The sequence below is a fragment of the Camellia sinensis genome, chromosome 2 (assembly GCF_055761805.1).
Source record: "Camellia sinensis isolate YWXY chromosome 2, ASM5576180v1, whole genome shotgun sequence".
Taxonomy (NCBI): domain Eukaryota; kingdom Viridiplantae; phylum Streptophyta; class Magnoliopsida; order Ericales; family Theaceae; genus Camellia; species Camellia sinensis.
This window is the reverse complement of record NC_138962.1, coordinates 118,816,709-118,837,660: the sequence shown is the minus strand read 5'-3', so window position 1 is coordinate 118,837,660 and position 20,952 is coordinate 118,816,709. Positions and strand designations below refer to the sequence as shown.

General features: G+C 32.4%; 1 protein-coding gene and 1 long non-coding RNA gene across 2 annotated transcripts; one reads left to right on the top strand and one right to left on the bottom strand.

The window, feature by feature from the left end:
- The first annotated feature begins 406 nt into the window (after positions 1–406).
- Positions 407–1,344, top strand: LOC114269160 (uncharacterized). The gene is made up of 2 exons (XR_003631527.2): positions 407–921; positions 1,015–1,344. It is a non-coding gene; the product is annotated as an uncharacterized LOC114269160 (long non-coding RNA).
- Positions 1,345–2,555: 1,211 nt separating this feature from the next.
- Positions 2,556–4,407, bottom strand: LOC114269159 (uncharacterized). The gene has a single exon (XM_028210417.2). It carries the CDS (start codon positions 4,221–4,223, stop codon positions 2,778–2,780), a length of 1,446 nt encoding a protein of 481 aa, XP_028066218.2. The 5' UTR covers positions 4,224–4,407; the 3' UTR covers positions 2,556–2,777.
- Positions 4,408–20,952: the final 16,545 nt, after the last annotated feature.

The following is a 20,952-nucleotide window of genomic DNA, read 5'->3' as shown; positions in this document are numbered from 1 at the left end:
GATTTATCGGTCTCACATTGCACATTGTGAGATTAGATTCAGAACCGTGACATTTGAGTCCGAACTGTGGTAAGCCTAAATGAACGATACGGGGTTCTTCCCGGGGCGTTCGGGGCGCGTCCACAAAGACTATCAATCCATTTTTGTTGTAACAAGGTAACGCCTTGAACTTTTGTAAGCCATTAAGGCCATTTATTTTGTTTTGTCCTCTAACTTGCTGAACTTGGTTATAGACATGAATTGTAATTAATATGCTTAGTTCAATGAAAAAGATAACTTTCTAATATTTAATTATACTTCAATTGTAATTAATATGTTTTGTTCAATGAGAAAGAGGACCTTCTGCTATTTAATTATATTTCAACTGACGTCTTTACTTTAAATATTTTTGGGGGTGTTTCATTGCTGATGGGCTTGGATCCACTTTGGGGTTTATATTGCCTTTTCCTTGGGTTTTGTTGTCTCCGAGAACTCTATTTTCCTTAGTATGTTAGCAGAATTATTCCTCTGTTTGTACGTCAGGCCCGTGAGAGGCCACGACCAGGCCGCGATGAAACACCCCTTTCAGGTCCATGTGTGGGGAGAAAGGTGCGTGGCCCGCGAGGGGTCGCGAGGGTTCCCTCGATTTGTAATCGCACCCGCGATAGTTGATCTTCGCGCCCCGATGTGTCTGTCTATATATACCTCCAAAAGCTGAAAATATTATTTTCTTGTGCTCATCTTCTCCATTTCTATCTACAATCGCCATTTTCGTAACTTTTGAGCTTTACCCTTGGTTTTCATCTAGTTATACCTATCTCCTTCCCCTAGTGTTTTGGGCTTTAATGTAGAGCAAGTTGGGGACTACGTTTTAATCTAAAAATTTCAAGTTTCGGCATTGTTGGTTTTCGAGTGTTCTTCAGCTGCTCCTTAAGCTTTGTGGTAAGGATTTCTTTAATGAATTGTATGTTATTTACCCTCATTATGTGTTAGTTGAGTAGATTAACACTTTGGGAGTTTTGATTTTGATTGAAGTATGTTTGAAGGCACAAAAGAAAGGTTTTCTCAAAGTTTTTCGTAAAGGCTCTATTTGGCTATGGATAAAGAGTGGTATTGTTGGAGGTTGGAAAAGAGTGGTTTGACATGGAAAATCTCTAATTTGTTTTATTGAAATCAATGAGTTGCTTTGTTGGAAAAGATTTGTTTTGTTGGAAAATTGTTAAGTTGTGGAGCATGCTAGACTCACAATGGAACAGTGGAAAATATGACATTTTGTTGATATGTTGAGAATGATGAGTTATGCTACTGTTATCTATATTGTCCATTTTGGAATATATTGAATAAAGATAACTGCTTTGGCTATCAGTGGAAGATAGTATTGCTTGTAGAAATTGCATGAGAACTAGAGGCCAATTGAAACCAATATGCTCATGCATTACACTTATTCAAATTTTTCATACTCATGCATTGAAGATGGTTATTTTGAGAAAAAAAATTGGTGAATACCTAGGTGAATCTGGTTAAGGGGTGTGGGTTGTGGCATTTATGTTGGCCATTGTGTCATTGGTGAAAGTCTAGAAACCCAAGCAATAAGGTGTCAAATTCTTCCAGATAATATCGGTAAAACGGCTATTGGTAGTGTTTGTATAGCCTACTTGTAGACACGTACCTAGATATTCCCAGTGTGTATATTTAACGCCCTATTTTCTATTTTGAAGGAATGGTTTTAAATACATATAACTTGTGATTCAACCATTAGCATTGCATTGGCTTTGAAATGCGAAGACACATGGTTTTAATAATGGCATTCCATATGTATCCATCATAAGGCTAGGTTAAGTATCATACAAATTGTTAAATTTTTCTCTAGTGGACATTAGGTCACCCTATGTGGAAAAACATTTCAAATGCTAACAGTTTGCCTTCGCCAAGAGAATAGCTTGGGAGAACGTTGAGGCATAAGGTTCATTTTGTGATGTCATTTTGTTTAAGCCTTGGGCTTTTATGTATTGAGCTTAAGTCTCACTTTTGTTGTAACCAAGTATAAGCTTGGAAACTTGTACACACTAAGCCATCAACTTGTAATAGTTTAGATATTAATGCTTAACGCTCACATGCTATAGATTCAGGGTTTGTTATCGATGAATGTATTAAGCATGTGAACCAGTTTTGTAGTAGTATAACGTCGTAATGTGTACGGAGATCACAATATATATATATATATATATGATCTTGACTTACTTCCGCTTGTTGAATGGGATAATTTTTACGTTATAGATAGTCCGAATGTCAATAATTTCAGGACGTTACAATTTTTAAATTTTTGTAAATATAAACAAAAAATAAAAACAAAAACGTTACCATACATACCTTGAAGAGTATAAACCATAATAAATCACATACTTTGAGAAACAATAGTTGAATGGAAAGGCTCATGTGTGAGAGTCTTTCCATTCAACCGCTATCCTTGATTTCTTTGATTGTCACACAAATTGAATGCACGTCATCTGTTCCAAAGTGGCATATGCCAAAACAACTATGTCGGTTGCCAACAAAGCTTATTTCACAAATATATCTGGACATAAACACCCAACAACACGTTTTTATTGATAAGATAGTTCAACATAAACGAAATACAAACTGCGAAATAGATGGTCTGCTAGAGTACATACTACCAAGATAAGCTTAAATCAACCTACTTATTAATCATCACAACCAAAGAGCATTTAAGCTAGGATAAAGATAAACCTATAGTTATAATAGATGTAAACCATGCATATGTAGATTGCTCATCATCTTCACCTTACAATTGCGCCTTTATATTTTCGTGCAGCCTCTCTACTGTCAATGGTTCCTGTGTAATTCTCTTCCTTTTGAAATGGCCTAGATGATTGATTCAATTTTCTGTATCTCCTTTCAGCTTCCCTGCTGTCAATGGTTTCTGTGTAAGTATCACTTTTCGGAGTAGTTGAGACTGGTACGGTCATCCGTGGCTGTGGTGTAGGTATAGGTTGTGCAGTACCAGTTACAGACAAAGGCTTCACAGCTTCCCTAAGGATCTCCACAGCTTTACCAATGTCATTTGTTGGCCCCGAAAGCCAGGTGCCATTACGACTAGGCCTTTCCCTAGCATCTCTATTGGCTATAAATGGATCTGCCAAACTCTCATCTCGAATAGTATTAACATTAGGCTTGTTCCAGTCATCGTTGTCATTGTAGTTAGTGTAATCATCATAGCCAATGTTGCAAACTTGGCCTATTTTTGAATTAGGATTGTTATTGCGCCAATTTGGGGCACTCAGGAGGCCTGATCTCGTTGGTCGACCTACTTCAGTTTGAATGCTCGTGATGAACTCCTCAACCTTTTGTGGGCGATCTTGAACCGGACTCGAAGGCCTATGCCATTTGTCGTTGGTGACTCTATATTCCATGGGTTCAACTTCTTTTGGAGAGTTATATCCGTATTCATGGACTGGACTTGAAGGCCTACGCCATTTGTCGTTGGTGACTCCATAATCCTTCCTAGGCTCAACTTTATTCGGAGAGCTATACCCATATTCGTGGACCGGACTTGAACGCCTCTGCCATTTGTCGTTTGTAACTCCATAATCCTTTATAGGCTCAATCTTAGTCGGAGAGTGATACCCATATTCATGAACAGGACTTGAAGGCCTTTGCCATTTGTCGTTCGTGACTCCATAATTGTTCAGTGGCTCTACCTTTGTTGGAGAGTTGTACCCGTATTTAGTGACCATAACTTGAGGATGATCACGAGTCGGACTTGAAGGCCTACGCCATTTGTCGTTGCTGACTCCGTAATAATCCTTCACAGGCTGAACTTTTGTTGGAGAGCTATCCCGAAGCCCAACTTGTGGTCGATCATGGACTGGAGTCGAAGGCCAACGCCATTTGTCGTTGGTGACTCCATAATTGTTTCGTGGCTCTACTTCTGTAGGAGAGATGTACCCATATTCAGTGACCATGACTTGGGGGCGATCAAGAACTGGACTTGAAGGCCTGTGCCATTTGTTGGTGGTAGTCACTCCATAATCCTCGAGCGGCTCAACTTTTGTAGCTGTAGTGCTGTATTGGTACTCAGTAGTGACCACAACAGGTGTATGCTCAACAATTGTCTCTGTACTTGTGACATAGCTTTCTGAGTCATGGTGGTTAGGAGTGTAAGAAATTATAGGCCTTTTCCTACCCTCGGTGTAGCCTCTATTCATGTAATTATACCCAGCCATTGCACGAGATAGGAACTTCTTTCCTGTTAGAGAAGCTCTTTTATGATTTACTACTTGGTTATCTATGGAGATTGCAACGTCTCCTTATATAGAAAAAACTTTGTTCTTCTTGCTTCAACAATCTGGTTCAAGGAGGATCGAATTTTTCATTTTTCTTATCTTCTTTTACTGTTCTTTTTCCAAATGCACATTGAAATTCCAGAATCAAATTCTGCTCATATATGGGATGAACCTCCACTAACGGTTCATAGGTATTCAAAATTTTGCACAAAGGAGTGATCTCTATATTACAATTGCAGTTTTGGTGAGACAATTCACTTCATAAAACAAATTCTTGAGGCATTGCATTAAAAAAAAAAAAAAAAAAGTACAAAAAAAAAGAGGCAAATTATGACGGTAGTTTTTTTATTTTGGTTTTTATGTCATTTTGATTCCTATTTCAATTTGCTTGGTTTTGACTTTAAATTTAAAATTTTGTTTCAATTTAGTCCAATTACTTATAACTGTGGGCATTTTTATGAAAAATTACTCAACTTAGTGAGTTAACTTTAACCAATTTGGTGATAATTTTTTATCAAAAACACTAACGGCATTATAAATTAGACCAAATTGACACAAAATCTACAATTAAGAGTCAAAGTTGAGGTAATTGAAAGTATAAGGATCAAAATAACACAATAAGTAAACTTATAAGGACCACAAGTATAATTTGTCCTAAAAAAAAGTTTGTTAGTAAAATAGAAACTAGGTACAAGTTATTTTTTTTTTTTTTTTAATTTTTTTATGAGCACCCAAATAAAGTCTGGGGGACTTGCGTGTAGCTTATACTAAGTGAACTTATTATCTAATAGATTTTGTAATAATTAATGACATTTTTCATAAAATACTATTAGAAAAAGTCATTAATTGTTAATTTTCAGCGACAATTTGAATAATTTGTCACAAAAAGTCATTAATTATAAGTTTAGCGACAGTTTAAAAAAATTGTTACAAAAAAATGTCACTAATTTTTAACTTTTAGCAACAATTTAAAAAATTCGTCACAAAAAAAATCACTAATTATAAGTTTTAGTGACAAGTTGTAAAAATTATGACAAAATTCACTAATTATTAATTTTTAGCAACATATACAAAAAAATCATTTCAAAAATTTATTTTTAACAACGATTTTATTAGAACTAACTTTCAATAAGATTTAATAAGAATTAAATCTAACTATTAAAATCTATTGATAGTTACTCTAAAGTCAACTTGCATATGCATACACTAATAACTAATATTATACACTAAAATTGGCTACTCTTGTTCAGTTGGCCGCTTGATTCGTCCCAAAAAAGAACAACTTGAGTTACTTGAAAAAAGCTAAAAATATGACAAATGAATTAGTTCTGTTAAGCATTAGTTTACTTATGTGCCTACTTTAAGCTAATGAACTAGCTTATAATTTTAGTACCAAAGAGGCCTTGTGAAGTGGCACATTCGGAATATTTTTTCGTTTTCATGGCAATCTTTTTGGTGTCGAAAGAATAGACGTTAAGTTACAAAAATGTTAATTATCTACAATTTTTTTTTTTTAATTTGCTAATACCCAAATAAAATCTGGCGACAATTTAAAAAATCGTCAAAAAAAAAAAAAAAATCACTAATTATGAATCAGTGACACAATTGAATTTTTTGTCATTCTCATAGCAATCTTTTTGGTGCAAGTTTTCCTTGTATTTAGTCAAGTCTTTCCTATATGGAGTCGTTTGGGGCGTCCTAAATAAGTGTACTTTTTGTCTTTTTAGACTAAAAAATTGAGAAAAAAATATGGATGTTTGGGTTAACTTTTTGTCTTTTTGTCATTTTAGGTTAACTTTTTGACCTTTTATAGAAAAATGTGTATTAAAAATTTGTAAAACTTAGTTTGTAGGGGAAAATTAGGATTGGAAGTTGTGCAGCCGTAATTGTTGACTTTTGGTAAATAGTGTTAACTTTTTAACTTTTTGACTTTTTCTTATCTTCCCAAACTTGGCCTGATTATAAACAAGCTCCAAAAAAAATTTCTTGTCTAATGCAATTATTTTACCACTGTTTCATGTTTTTGCAATTGTCCTTGATTTATTTACATATTAAGATATGACAAATCATTACAAGAATCCAACAAAATAAAAATTCGGTGTTGCTAATGATAGTAGAAAAATTCAAATATACCGAAGAAAAACAATCTAAAATTACATATCAAATAAAAATTAAACCAAATGCACAAAGTATCACTTAAACAATAATATTTTGGTAATTTTTAGTTACAAAACTATTAATTAAATTTGAATAATCTAACTTATTTATTATATGTCTTTCCATAGATAACATAGTTAATCTTTTAAAACAAACATGAACAAGAATGAATTATTTATTTCACTAATTAAATTAAATAACAAATCATATACTAATTCCATAAATTGTTAACTCTCTTATTAATCATTCTAATCAATAAATAAGACCTCATCGAATAAATTTCCGGAATCACTTTTATATGAAAAGTAAAGTGGATTTTCAATCTCTTTGGACAAGCAATGAATTGGAATATATATCTATTGCAGCTCAACAAGAATCAATGGTGGGACATTGAAGTTTTTGAGTGAAAGCAACTCAATCTCCACTTTCAAGATCACATAACCCAGTACTTACATGGACCTTAAACTGATTAAGGCCTGTTTGGCCATCCCTTCAAGTAATCCAATTCACTTTTTACATGCAACTTCCAGAGTAAGAATGCACCAGAAATAGCAAATCAAGATTGTTAAATTTTGGTTTGCATCGCACTTTATTTTAATCTTACTTCAGCTTTTGACTTTTTAATTGTTCAGTCAATTTTTTCAACTTCAAATTAAGTTGCACTTAGGCTCATTTATATACCACCTAAAGAGAACAATCACATAATATTATTAATTATACTTACATTTAACATCTTTGTACTTATTTTAAAATCTCATTTTAATTCCTACATTTTAATGCCTAGCACCCATGTACTTTTTAGCAAAATTCTAGTCCCTTCCTCAGTTTTTGTAATAGTTTTATAAGACTGAATTTCATTGTAATTTAACTATAAATCTAGGAGATCAACTCGAACAATCAAAAGGTTAGAGAATAAAGTAAAATTAAAGTATAAAAGTACAAAGTGAAATTGACCCTAAAAAACAACCAAATTCTCACAAAAATCCAAATCCATAAGGGAAATTGTAATCCTAAACATTTGGAAACTTAGAGGTGGTAATGTTAATCTAAACCCGTCAACCTATCCATATCTGCCCGCAATTTATCAAACGGATCATAATTGAATAATAATATTGAACCCATTTAATTAAACAGGTTAAAGCGGATTATTGGTAAGTTCTTATTGCGTGATAGCCAAAAATTAACAAATCCATAATAGAGTTGAAGGTTTGAACTCTACAAACTTACAACAACAAACACACCATCAACCGCTCAACAACTAAATCAGTGTTGCTATGGTACATTCAAATGTATCACGCATTCACTTATGAGATAAAGTGGTCCTGGCTATAGGATATGGAGTGTTAGTTTGTGGTTTTATAATCATGTGTTTGAGGCATCTTTGGAGCCAAAATTAAGTATGCTCTACTTAATGTTGGAAAAATGGTTTAATATAGGCATATTTTTTAGCCCAAATTTGAGTGGCTCCCAAACGTTGTTTGGGGTGGGTCCGAAGAAGTGAAGACAGAATGTCAAAACCATTTATGAGTGAATGGGAAGTTGACGTCGTTTTTCGAGTTTAACTTTAATTTTTAAATAAAATTCATTTGAATTTTTTCAATAAAAATTATTGTGGGAATTTAATTTAATTCGAAATTCAAATTTTAGGTTTCTAAGAAGTTTCCTAAAGTTTGTACCTCTTTATTTATTTATTTAACTATTTCAATAGTTTAATATATATATATATATATATATTCAATTAGTGTATAATATATATATATATATTTGAAATAGTTATATTCTTATTTCTTTTATTTTAATATATATTCAATTATTTTATTCCCAATTAATTGAAAAATAAAAGTTATATTCTTATTTCTTTTATTTTACAGAATTTAATTTCTTGTGTGGAATTAATTTGGTTAAATAAAATTTTATTTTATTTCCAAATTAATTGAAAAATAAAAGTTATTTTCTTATTTCTTTTATTTTACAGAATTTAATTTTCTGTGTGGAATTATTTTGGTTAAATAAAATTTTATTTTATTTCCAAATTAATTGAAAAATAAAAGTTATAGTTTTTATTTCTTTTATTTTACAGAATTTAATTTTCTGTGTAGAATTAATTTGTTTAAAAAAAATTTATTTTATTTCCAAATTAATTGAAAAATAAAAGTTACATTCCTGTTTCTTTTATTTTTACAAAATTTAATTCTGTGAATTTGGTTTTAATTTTCCGTGTAGTGTAAATTCTAATTACAATTTTATTTTATAAATTAGAATTGATAGCTACTGAAACTAATGCCCAAACAAGTACTACTGTGGTGGCTGCAATTGCACCAACCCCCTCTCCTGTGGTGATAGTACCAATAAATCATGGAGAGAAGCCAGAGAAGTTCTCAGGAACTGACTTTAAAAGATGGCAACAGAAAATGTTGTTCTATCTTACAACTCTGAACCTGGCTTGTTTCCTCCGTGAAGATGCTCCTATCTTGAAAGAGGATGAAACTGACCGGCAAGTGGTTGATGCGGTTGATGCTTGAAAACATGCCGATTTCCTCTGCCGGAATTACATCTTGAACGGATTTGACAACACATTATACAACGTCTACAGTCCAATCAAGACAGCAAAGGAACTTTGGAAATCGTTGGAGAAAAAGTATAAAACGGAAGATGCCGGCTCAAAGAAATTTGTGGTTGGCAGATTCCTAGATTTTGTAATGGTTTTTTCAAAAACTGTGATCAGCCAAGCTCAAGATTTCCAACTCATTCTGCATGACATTCACGCAGAAGGCATGTCTCTCAGTGAATCCTTCCAAGTTGCAGCCTTAATTGAAAAATTACCAAAAGGCTGGAAGGAATTCAAGAACTACCTCAAACACAAGCGCAAAGAAATTTCTATAAACGAATTAATTGTGCGTTTAAGGATTAGGGAGGACAACCGCAATTCTGAAAAGCGAGCTGGTAAGCATCCTATGGAGTCTAAGGCAAATGTGGTGGAACATGCTTCAAAAACCAAGAAACAAAAGTCTTCTAGAGAAAGTTCATCACAAGACTCTAAAAGGGGGATAATAAAAAGTACAAGTTTAGTGGCAAATGTTACATCTGTGACAAAGAGGGACATCGGGCCAAAGATTGCCGTAGCAAAGGCAAAAGCAAAAGAAGAATAAGCAAGAAACCTACTTAAGCCCATATGACCAAAGTGGACAATATTTCCAATGGTGTCGAAGACATCAATCTTTCTGCAGTTGTTTCTGAGGCAAATCTTGTCAAAAATCCTAAAAAATGGTGGGTGGACACTGGTGCTACTCGCCATATCTGTGCCGACAAAAAGATGTTCACATCTTATTCTACAGTGGACAATGGTGAACAACTTTTTATGGGCAACTCCTCAACTTCCAAAGTTGAATGACATGGAAAGATTGTACTTAAGATAACATCTAGAAAGGAACTCACTCTCAACAATGTGCTGCATGTACCGGACATTCGCAAGAATTTAGTTTCCGGATCTTTGTTGAGTAAGAATAGGTTTAGGCTAGTTTTTGAAAGTGACAGGTTTGTACTTACCAAAAACGGGATGTATATAGGAAAATGTTACATGTTTTATGGCTTTTTCAAATTAAATGTAATGACCGTTGTACCCTCAATTATTAATAATAATACATCTTCTTCTTACTTGCTTGAGTCTGCAAATTTATGGCATAGTAGACTATGACATGTTAATTATGGATCTTTACGTAGATAAATTAATATAGAATGTTTACCTAAATTTGACATTGATTCAAATCATAAATGTGAAATTTGTGTTGAGGCAAAATTTTCTAAAACTCCTTTTCATTCAATTGAAAGAAGTACGGAACCACTTGAATTAATTCATAGTGACATTTGTGATTTTAAATCGATTCAAACCAGAGATGGGAAAAAGTATGTTATCACTTTTATAGATGACTATACTAGATATAGTTATGTTTATTTAATTCGAACCAAGGATAAAGCTTTGGAAACTTTCATTCAATATAAGAATGAAGTTGAAAATCAACTTGGTAAGAAAATCAAGAAACTTAGAAGTGATAGGAGTGGTGAATATGAATCACCTTTTGGTGAATTTTGTAAAGAACATGGAATAATTCATCAAACCACTGCTCCTTACTCACCTCAGTAAAATGGAATTGCTGAAAGAAAAAATAGGACTTTAAAAGAAATGATGAATGCCATGTTAATCAGTTCTGGATTACCTCAGAACTTGTGGGGGGAGCAATACTTTCTGCTAATTATATACTTAATAAAGTACCCCGAAAGAAAGTGAATCAAACACCTTATGAATTGTGGCATGGAAGAGTACCATCCTACAAATACTTAAAAGTGTGGGGGTGTTTGGCTAAAGTGGCTATTCCTAGTCCTAAAAAGACTATGATAGGTCCTAAGACCATTGATTACATTTTCATTGGTTATGCCAAGAATAGTAGTGCATATCGGTTTTTGATTCATTAATCAGAACATTCCGAAATGCATATAAATACTATTATTGAGTCTCGGAATGTATCATTCTTTGAACATGTATTTCCAAATAAGACTGGACAGAAAACTAGTAACAATAAAAGATCTTTTGATGTTATTACTAGTCAGGATCAAGAACATGATCAACAACAAGAGTTAGATCAAAATGAGGAAGAGGAACTTAGGCGTAGTAAATGTGTTAGAACCTCAAAATCGTTTGGTCCAGATTTTGTAACATATTTGTTAGAAAATGAGCCTTTAACTTTTAAAGAGGCTATGTCCAGTCCTGAAACTCCTTTATGGAAAGAAGCTGTCAACAGTGAAGTTGAATCCATCTTGCAAAATCACACTTGGGAATTAGTGGACTTGCCACTAGGTTATAAACCTCTTGGGTACAAGTGGATTTTTAAAAGGAAAATGAAAGCGGATGGATCAATTGACAAATATAAGGCAAGACTTGTGGTCAAAGGATTTAGACAAAAAGAAGGTCTAGACTATTTTGACACATACTCACCGGTCACTAGAATAACATCCATTAGAATGCAAATTGCCATTGCATCTCTATACAATCTAGAAATTCATCAAATGGATGTGAAAACCGCTTTCTTAAATGGTGAGTTAAATGAAGAAATTTACATGGAACAACCAGAAGATTTTTCTGTTCCAGGAAAAGAAAAGAATGTGTGTAAATTGGTTAAATCATTATATGGTTTAAAACAAGCGCCAAAGCAATGGCATGAGAAATTTGACAAGGCAATGATGTTAAATGGATTTAAAATTAATGAGTGTGACAAATGTGTTTATATTAAAAACACAGATAAAGGTTATGTCATTATATGTCTTTATGTAGATGATATGCTCATCATTGGTAGTAATAATGACATGATTAAAACTACCAAGAAAATGTTGAATAAACATTTTGACATGAAGGACATGGGCATTGCTGATGTAATTCTTGGTATGAAAATTACCAAAACATCCGAAGGATATGCTTTGTCACAATCTCATTACATTGAGAAAATACTTGACAAAATCAGCAAAGATGATGGTCATCTTGCTAGAACTCCTGTAGATGTTAATTTGTATCTTTCTAAGAATATACAGCAAACTATTTCTCAATTAGAATATGCCCAAATTATTGGAAGCTTAATGTACTTGATGAACTGCACTCGCCCGGATATAGCTTATGCAGTAAGTAAATTAAGTAGATATACGAGTAATCCGAGAGTAGAACACTGGAAAGCAATTATAAGGGTTCTAAGATATCTTCGATTTGCTCGTAACATTGGGCTTAATTATACTAGATATCCAGCAGTACTTGAAAGATACTGTGATGCAAATTGGATATCAGATACTAGAGACTCGAAGTCCATCAGTGGGTATGTCTTTACTCTTGGTGGGGTGGCTGTATCTTAGAAATCTTCCAAACAGACTTGCATTGCTAGGTCTACTATGGAATCAGAATTCATAGCATTAGACAAAGCTGGGGAAGAGGCAGAATGGCTTCGCCACTTCCTTGAAGATATTGCAATATGGCCAAAATTGGTGCCTGCTATATGCATACATTGTGATAGTCAATCAGCAATTGGTAGAGAACAGAGTCATATGTATAACGGTAAGTCTCGACACATTCGTTGTCAACATAATACCGTGAGACAACTACTCTCTAATGGAATTATTTCCATAGAATATGCTAAGTCTAAAGACAACATAGTGGATCCACTAACCAAAGGGTTAGCAAAAGAGTTAGTTGAGAATTCATCGAGGGGAATGAGACTTAAGCCTATTAAATAAGAGTTACCGCAACGACAACCCAACCTAGTTGACTGGAGATCCCAAGATCTAGGTTCAAAGGGACAACCGAGTTGTGAATGACTCAGAAGGATCACTGGGGAGTCTAACTCCTACCCATTTCTTTGATGAAATAGTGACGTCTGCAGCGTTTGAGGTTAAGTAAAATTTTAATGATTCTTATATCTAGGTAAACCTAGTGGAGTATGGCAGGATACTCTTCATAAGAATCACCTATGTGAGTGTGAACTGGGCCGGTTTTATGAGATTTATGAAGGGCTACAATTCTCTAGAGCACTCATGAAAGACCAGGTTGTTCAGGGCCAAAATGAATACAATAGTGAGAACTAAACTGTGTCTGGGAATATACTGTATGAGGCCTACTGTCTTGGTTTACACAAACGGCTGAACAGTTCAAGACATCATGTTCACTGGTTAGCTAGTAAATCTAATAGTGTCTCACAAGGGAAGGTTCAAAGCCAAAAGCTGCCTATCCTTTGCAGAATATTTCCAATTTCTATACTTTCTGTATTTAGATCATGTTGTTGCATTTTCTCTCCGTCAAATTCCATTCATGTGGGGGATTGTTGAAAAAATAGTTTAATATAGGCATATTTTTTAGCCCAAATTTGAGTGGGGTCTGAAGAAGTGAAGACAGAACGTCAAAACCATTTATGAGTGAATGGGAAGTTGACGTCGTTTTTCGAGTCTAACATTAATTTTTAGATAAAATTCATTTGAATTTTTTCAATAAAAATTATTGTGGGAATTTAATTTAATTCTAAATTCAAATTTTAGGTTTTTAAGAAGTTTCCTAAAGTTTGTACCTCTTTATTTATTTATTTAACTATTTCAATAGTTTAATATATATATATATATTCAATTAGTGTAATATATATATATATATATATATATTTGAAATAGTTTAAATAAATAATGTTCCAACATATTTGACTTGGTCCACCTACGGATCACTTTTCATTGTTTGAATAAAAATATTCAAAAGTGCAACGGTCAAGAAGTCTGTTTGATATTCTAAACTGTTTGAACCTGTTCATTTGTTTTCACATCTGTTCATTCAAAATTTTGGTACCTGTTTGGACAGCAGCTTTGCCTATAAATAAGAGACCATTCTAGCAGTGTTTGGGACCCGATTTTTGAGTCTGAAATTTTGTCCTTTTGCTGTCCATTTTCTTTTAATGCATTATTCTTCATATATAATTTTAGGAATAAATTTTCAGAGAGTTAGAACACAGGCTTTGTTAGCCGAACAAATTGTTTGGAGTACTACTACAATTTGTGAAGATCATTGTATCCTGGGAGATAGACGCCACTCAACCGTAAATACCGTAGCAGGGTGAATCTGTCTTAAGGATAGAGTGTCACACACTCGACTTGGTCTTGAATTATTTATTCGGTTCAACGAAATAAATTCTGTAAGATTTATTTTATTTTGTTTGATTTAATTTCAGTTTATTTTATTTACACAGAAGATTGATCCAACACTTAATAATTTTGGTCGATTCAAGAAGCAAAGTTGTTCATTGCTATGTGGAGATAAAATATTAGTATTTGGTTAGTGAAAACCATTTATAAGTGAATGAGAAATCGCTGCAAAAGTGAGCCATTAGAAATGACACATGTTGGTGGGTTCCTACATTTGTTGCTATTGCCTTGTCCCACATAGGAAAGAAGAATGAAGATGAAAGGACTTACCTCATTTAGGAACAGACTAAAACATGAGATAAAAAAAATTAATATATTTGGGATATTTTTTGACTTTTTACAAAAACTGTGCGAAAAGTAGAGATAAAAAGAGAATATTTGACTTTTTGATATTGGTTGTTGTCTTTTTGATTTTTTTTTAGCATTTTTTTCACTTTTAAGCTAAAAGATTGAGTTGGCAAACAAAAGTTTCTAGAAAAACTTGGGCCCTTAAGGCACCCAAGTTTTATAGAGGGGGAGGACCCAGACAAAGCCAACCATAAGTAGTGACCACCACACACGCACGCGCTGCCCACCTCGGGTTGTGGTCGTGGGTGCGTGCGTGCAAGCCAAATTTTCATTTTCTTTTCCGTCTTCCTGAAAGATGTGTTTGTTTAGATTCAAACAGAAAGGTTCCATGGCAACTTTTCTCTGTTGTCGCACCTATTCAAATTCAAATTCAAATTCAAATTCAAATGAACAGGTTCCTTGTTGCCTATATAAAGGTAGTCTCTCTCCATTCCAAGTCATTCAATCATTCCCATTTTTCCTCCTCTCTTGCATTGTTCTTCATATTAGTTCTAGAGAGAAAAAAGAGAGTTACAGAACATAGGTATTGGTTCGCTGTGCTGAATTGAGTGTGTTGCTTCAATACTGCGACGATCATTGTATCCTAAAAGATAGGCACCATCATTTCGTAAGCACTTATGTGGCGGAAAATCTATTTTAATGATAGAGTATCACACACTTGACTTGATAATTATTATTTTTTTTTTGATTCAGTAAAATAAAATTCTGTAAGCATTTTATTTTCTGTTTGATTTGTTTCTTAGTTTTCTTATCATTACACATAAGATTATTCCAACATAATTATAAGATATATAGTTGTGAGATATGTAATAGTGGTTATCTGTGGCCTTGATTATGAGATTTATGATAATGGTTATGAAATATATAGTGTTGGTTATACTCAAAGTTGTGTGGTTATGAGATATATAGTGTTGGTTATACTCAAAGTTGTGTGGTTATGAGATATATAGTGTTTGTTATGAGATATGTAATGTTGGTTGTGAGCCAATTGGTTATGAGATATGTAGTAGTAGTTATGAGATGTGTGATATTAGTTATGCTCAAAATTATGTGGTTATGAGATATATAGTTTGAGTTATGAGATATGTGGTATTGAATTATGAGATATAATTATGAAATATATGATTAATAATTCTGAAATATGTGATATTGGTCAAAACTAGATTATAATGAAAAAACTGATAACAAAATTATAAGTAGTAGTGGCTCATAACTAAGTAATAGTTCCAGTTATGAACAAATTAGTTATGATCAAACTGGTCCTAGTTATGAACAAATTCACTGTTGACTCATAATAATTAAAAAAATAAAATGGATGTACCATAGAAAAATCTCCTAAGGCTTTCTTTCAATTATCCACGTATTGTTTATTTATAAGGTTGAGTCACTCTCAAGTTAAATTTGTTTGGGGTGTCTTAAATAAGTGTATTTTTTGTCCTTTTAGACTAAAAATTTGAGAAAAAAATATATGAATGTTTGAATTAACTTTTTTGACTTTTTATGAAAAAATACGTATTAAAAAATTATATAAATAAGCGTGTAGGAAAAGATAGTGTAATAGGTGTACAGAATGGCAGTGCAGTCGGCTGGGTGAATATATGGGAAAATATTGCTTCCTTTTCGGGTTTTGATTAGAAGGTGTTGTTCGGCTCATGGGGGCCCACCACGGGTCCCATTTTTCTAATTGGAACCATTGAATGTGTAGAAATCGTCGAGTGCTATATACTTCTAAAAAATCATGTTGATTGGATATCGATAGCTATTTGATTGTTAGTTTTTTTTGTCAACTGTTAACTATAACACCATCCATTTTTTATACCAAACTGATTTGATCATATAGTTAGCGATATCCGATAGACGTGATTTTTTACAGGCATATAGTACTACACGAGTTCTACATATTTAACGGTTCGGATTATCAAAACAGAGCCCATGGTGGGCCCCCATGGGCCTAACTTTACCATCCAACTTAGTAAATGTAAACATGTAATTTTTTTTTCTTTCACTGCTGTGGGGTTTGACGCCAATACGGTTGATGGGCAAAAAGTTGATTTGTATATGTATATTTATATATTAATTTTTTTATATTTTTTTTTAGTAAATGGTGATAACTTTTTAACTTTTTTAGTAACTTTTTGACTTTTTCTAAACTTGCCAAACCAGCCTTTAAGAGAATTTAAGAAATTTGCGTGGTTCATTATAAATTCTATTTTGATAATTTAAATTATTCATTTTATAAAATCTTTTATGTATATTATTTATGAAAAAAAAAATTAGATTGGTTCGTTAATTGTAACCTTTACATTTTATCTTGATTGTATCTAAAAAAATGATAACACGTATGTTTCAAAAATAGACCATCAATTTTTCAAAGACAAACATTATAAAATAAAAATGTTAGGATTATCAGTCGATCTAATTTTTTTTTAATAGATAATACACATAGTGGATCTTATAAAAATGAATAGTTCGAATCACCTAAATATCCGTTGTTGGCCTCACTAGTCTCTCAAATTCTCTTAAATTTAAATTTAAATTCAAAAGAAACTAGATCCTATTTATAATATTTTAATAATAGACAATAATAGAAAACACATTATACAAAATTTAAATATTGTGAAGGTTAATATATATAATATTTGTAGTAAATTCAAAACACAATGTCTTACCATTCAAATCTCTATCTTTTTCCAATAAAAAAATGAAAAATAAAATCTCACTATCTTCTTCTTTTTCATTTTTTTTTTCTTCTTGTTTTCATTTTTTAGTCTTGGATTTTTTCTCTCTTCTTTTTGGCATAGTTCAACCTCTACTCTTTGTATGCAAAAAAAATTCTATGATCAAGGTGTGTATTATATGTCCCAGTTATAATTTTTATGGCATTTGATTATGACTTATTATAACGTTAATTATAACTCATTGTGATATTTGTTGTGACTTAGTCATGACCAATTTTGCTTATTATTTGAACGATGACGAAAAATGTCTTTAGTTATGAGTCAAGTGGTGTTTGGTTATGATATTTAGTTATGACTAATTATGACCTACTATAATTCTAATTTTTGCGAAGAGGTCTTTAATTTATGCCTTAAAGTTGTAACGCCCCAAATTTCTAGTCCAAATAATAATGCAACATTCATGACTCAAAGAAAACCAAATATAACTTCTCATACTTGCATTACATAATAATAGTAATTCCTCATGCGATATTACATTGATTCAACAAGTAAATAACCAAATAAGCACCCCCACGAGTTTACGATCTTCCAAGGCTTAAGCCTGATACACAAAATGGTTATTCAAACCCACACGTACATAGCCATTGGCTTACAAATAAGATCACAACAAATGAGAGCTTTAGTGCTCTCAATACACACATTTCCACGCTCTCAATTAGGCGGATTCACCACGTCTTTTCCTGCATAAAAATCTAGTAGGGTGAGCATAAAGCCCAGTAGGAAATCCTTAACAAAGTATATACATTTTATACAAGTCTCAAGAGATGAATGCACATGTCATGCCATGCCTTTTTGATAATAAAACACATCTTCATCTTTTGAAAACCATCATGCTCAATGATGTTATGCAACTTCAACTGTTCAAAATTTATTAATTTAATTAGAGGGGGCAGTAAATACAACTCTAGTAATCCCTAGGTCGGTGTCTACAAGTAGACTATACGAGTACTACCAATTGTCATTTTTACCGATATTAACCGGAAGGCTCGACACCTATCCGCGCGACTTTTTGGTCTTTCACCAAGGACACTCAGGCCAACTTAAACAATTTCATCTACACCACCTATCAAGACTTACCACCGTATTTACCCCAAAACCATTTCATGAAAACCCATTTCCCAACATTCTTTTCTCAATGCAAATTTCCAAAGCTTAACATAGTCCAATGAATTGAAATGCCAATGTATGCTTAATAATGCAATGCAACATTACTTTCATATTCAATTGTTCTACACAATATACCATTGTGATCAAAATTTCCAATCCTCTTTTCAACACAATTCTACAAGATGAATATATATATATATATATATATATATACTTTTATATCCAATTCATTCAAGAGAATAACGTAATTCCCACATTTCGAGTAATCTCAATAATTTTGTCAATTCAAGACTAAATCAACATTTTGACAACAATTTCTAAAATAAACAACATTTCTCATTTTTTTCACAAAATTCGTCATTTATATATAAATAAACAATTTTCAAAACATCCATTTATTTTGGAACACAAAAATATGACAACATCTTCCAAGGATTTTCAACATCTTTCAAAGAAAAGACCCAATTTCTAGGTTTTCTCACCAAAACCGTTCATCTCCAAGATATTTAGAAGAATCTCCCAAAAATCATCTTTCTTCAATCAATATGGTTCAAAACCTTCAATTTCTATTTTAAAAGGAAAAGAAATTAAACCCTCTTTCAAAATCACTCATTTTCTTGAAATCAACAATCAATTTCTCAAAGCTAATCAAAGGATGATTTTGAAAATCATCTAGATCTTGCAAAAACATATATATAACTCTAAGAAAATCCCTACCTCAAGTTTTGAAGAAGAAATGAGATGAAACCCCCAAAATCAACGGTGTCAAAACTCGATCTTCATCGCACACAACGAAGCCCTCGAGATGATAACCAACTTTGGTGAAGAACTTAGGTCTAAATCCCAATGGATTTGGAGAAATCAAAGAGAGAAGATGACTTCTAGAGAGAGAAGCTCCCGATCTGGAATTCTGGAGAGTTTTAGAGAGAGAGAGGACTGAAAAAAGTGATATAAAATATCAGATTCACAAACTGATATAACATGGTCCGCTCGAGCATGGAATGCCCCGCTCGAGCGTCAAATACACTAACCCAGTACTTTTGCAGACAAGTCAAACTTCTGAAACCAAACATTCTCCGCTCAAGCTCATAAACGGCCGCTCGAGCGAACAAGCAACTTCAAATGCATTTTGCATTTTTGTTTTGGAGGCGCTACCCCTCAACCTTGCCAGGGCGCTACCTTAGGACTCGCCAAGGGGCGCTGCCCCCTGGACTCCCGCGAGCTGACCGGGCAACTCGACCCCTGCCAGGGCATTGCCCTTGGACCCGCCAAGGGGCGCTGCCCCCTGGACCCCCGCGAGCTGACCGGACAGCTCAACCCCCGACTGGCCCAGTCGAAGTGGCAAATCATGAAAGAAAGATCGAAACTGGGATCGCTACAATTTGGTTATGAACCATTAAGTTATGACATAAAGTAATTTAGTTATGATATTTTGTGATATCAACACAATAAGTATCATAACCTCCGTATAGTACACCTCTTTTAAAGAGGTTTGTATTAAAACATTACCCATATATACAACTCTATGTATACAAAGCATGTGTGCGCACACATATATATCTATATCAATACTATATATACAAGTAAATATATTGGAATACGAGAATTCTCCAAATTCTTAGTACTAAACCCTTACGAATTCTCCCTCCTATGTGTCACCTCTCAAGTCTCCCCTCTTACTTTTTCTAATTTTTAATCATATGTCAATTATCTAAATTTCAAAATCCAAAAGGATTAAATAAAATGATAACTGTGTAGATATAAACAACAAATATTTAGATATGAACAATAAAAAAGTAGTGATAAAAATATTAAATATATATATATATATAACTATTTAATTTTCAACCAATAATATGAAGAGCCAAATAAAAGATTAAAAAATAACTAAATAAAAATATTATGAGTCAATTAATTTTAAAAATAAAAAGTTAACCATTAATAGATGAACAATTAAAAAATATTTAAATAAAAAAAATTCAAATAACTTTTTAAATAAAAAGATATATATTTATATATGAACAACAAAAAAATAGCGATAAAAATATATACAAAAAAAAATATAACTATTTAGATTTGAATTGAAAAATAAAAATTCAAATAAAAGATAAAAAAAAATATCTAAATAAAAAAGATTAAGATTGAGATATAAATTCAAAAAATATGATAAATTTTTTAACGATTTATATTTACCTTATGTGAGTTTGTTGTAGAATTCCCATATATTTCGGCTTAATCTTTTTAAAGTTTATCTTCAAGTTGAACTTAATATTTTATCTTTTTAAAACCGTTAATTAATTATCCATATAAATTTTAAATATAATAAAATTCCATAAATAAAATTTTTAATAAAATATAAAAAAACATTTAAATAAAAAATATTAAGATTGAGATATAACTCCCAAAAAGATGACAAATTTTTTGACAATCTATATTTACTTTCTGTGAGTTTGTTGTGGAATTTCTATATATTTCAGCTTAATATTTTTAATGTTTAAAATAAAAAGATAACTATTTATATATGAATAATAAAAAATTGAGATGAAAAAAATATACAAAAATAAAAATATAACTATTTAGATTTGAATTGAAAAATGGAAATTCAA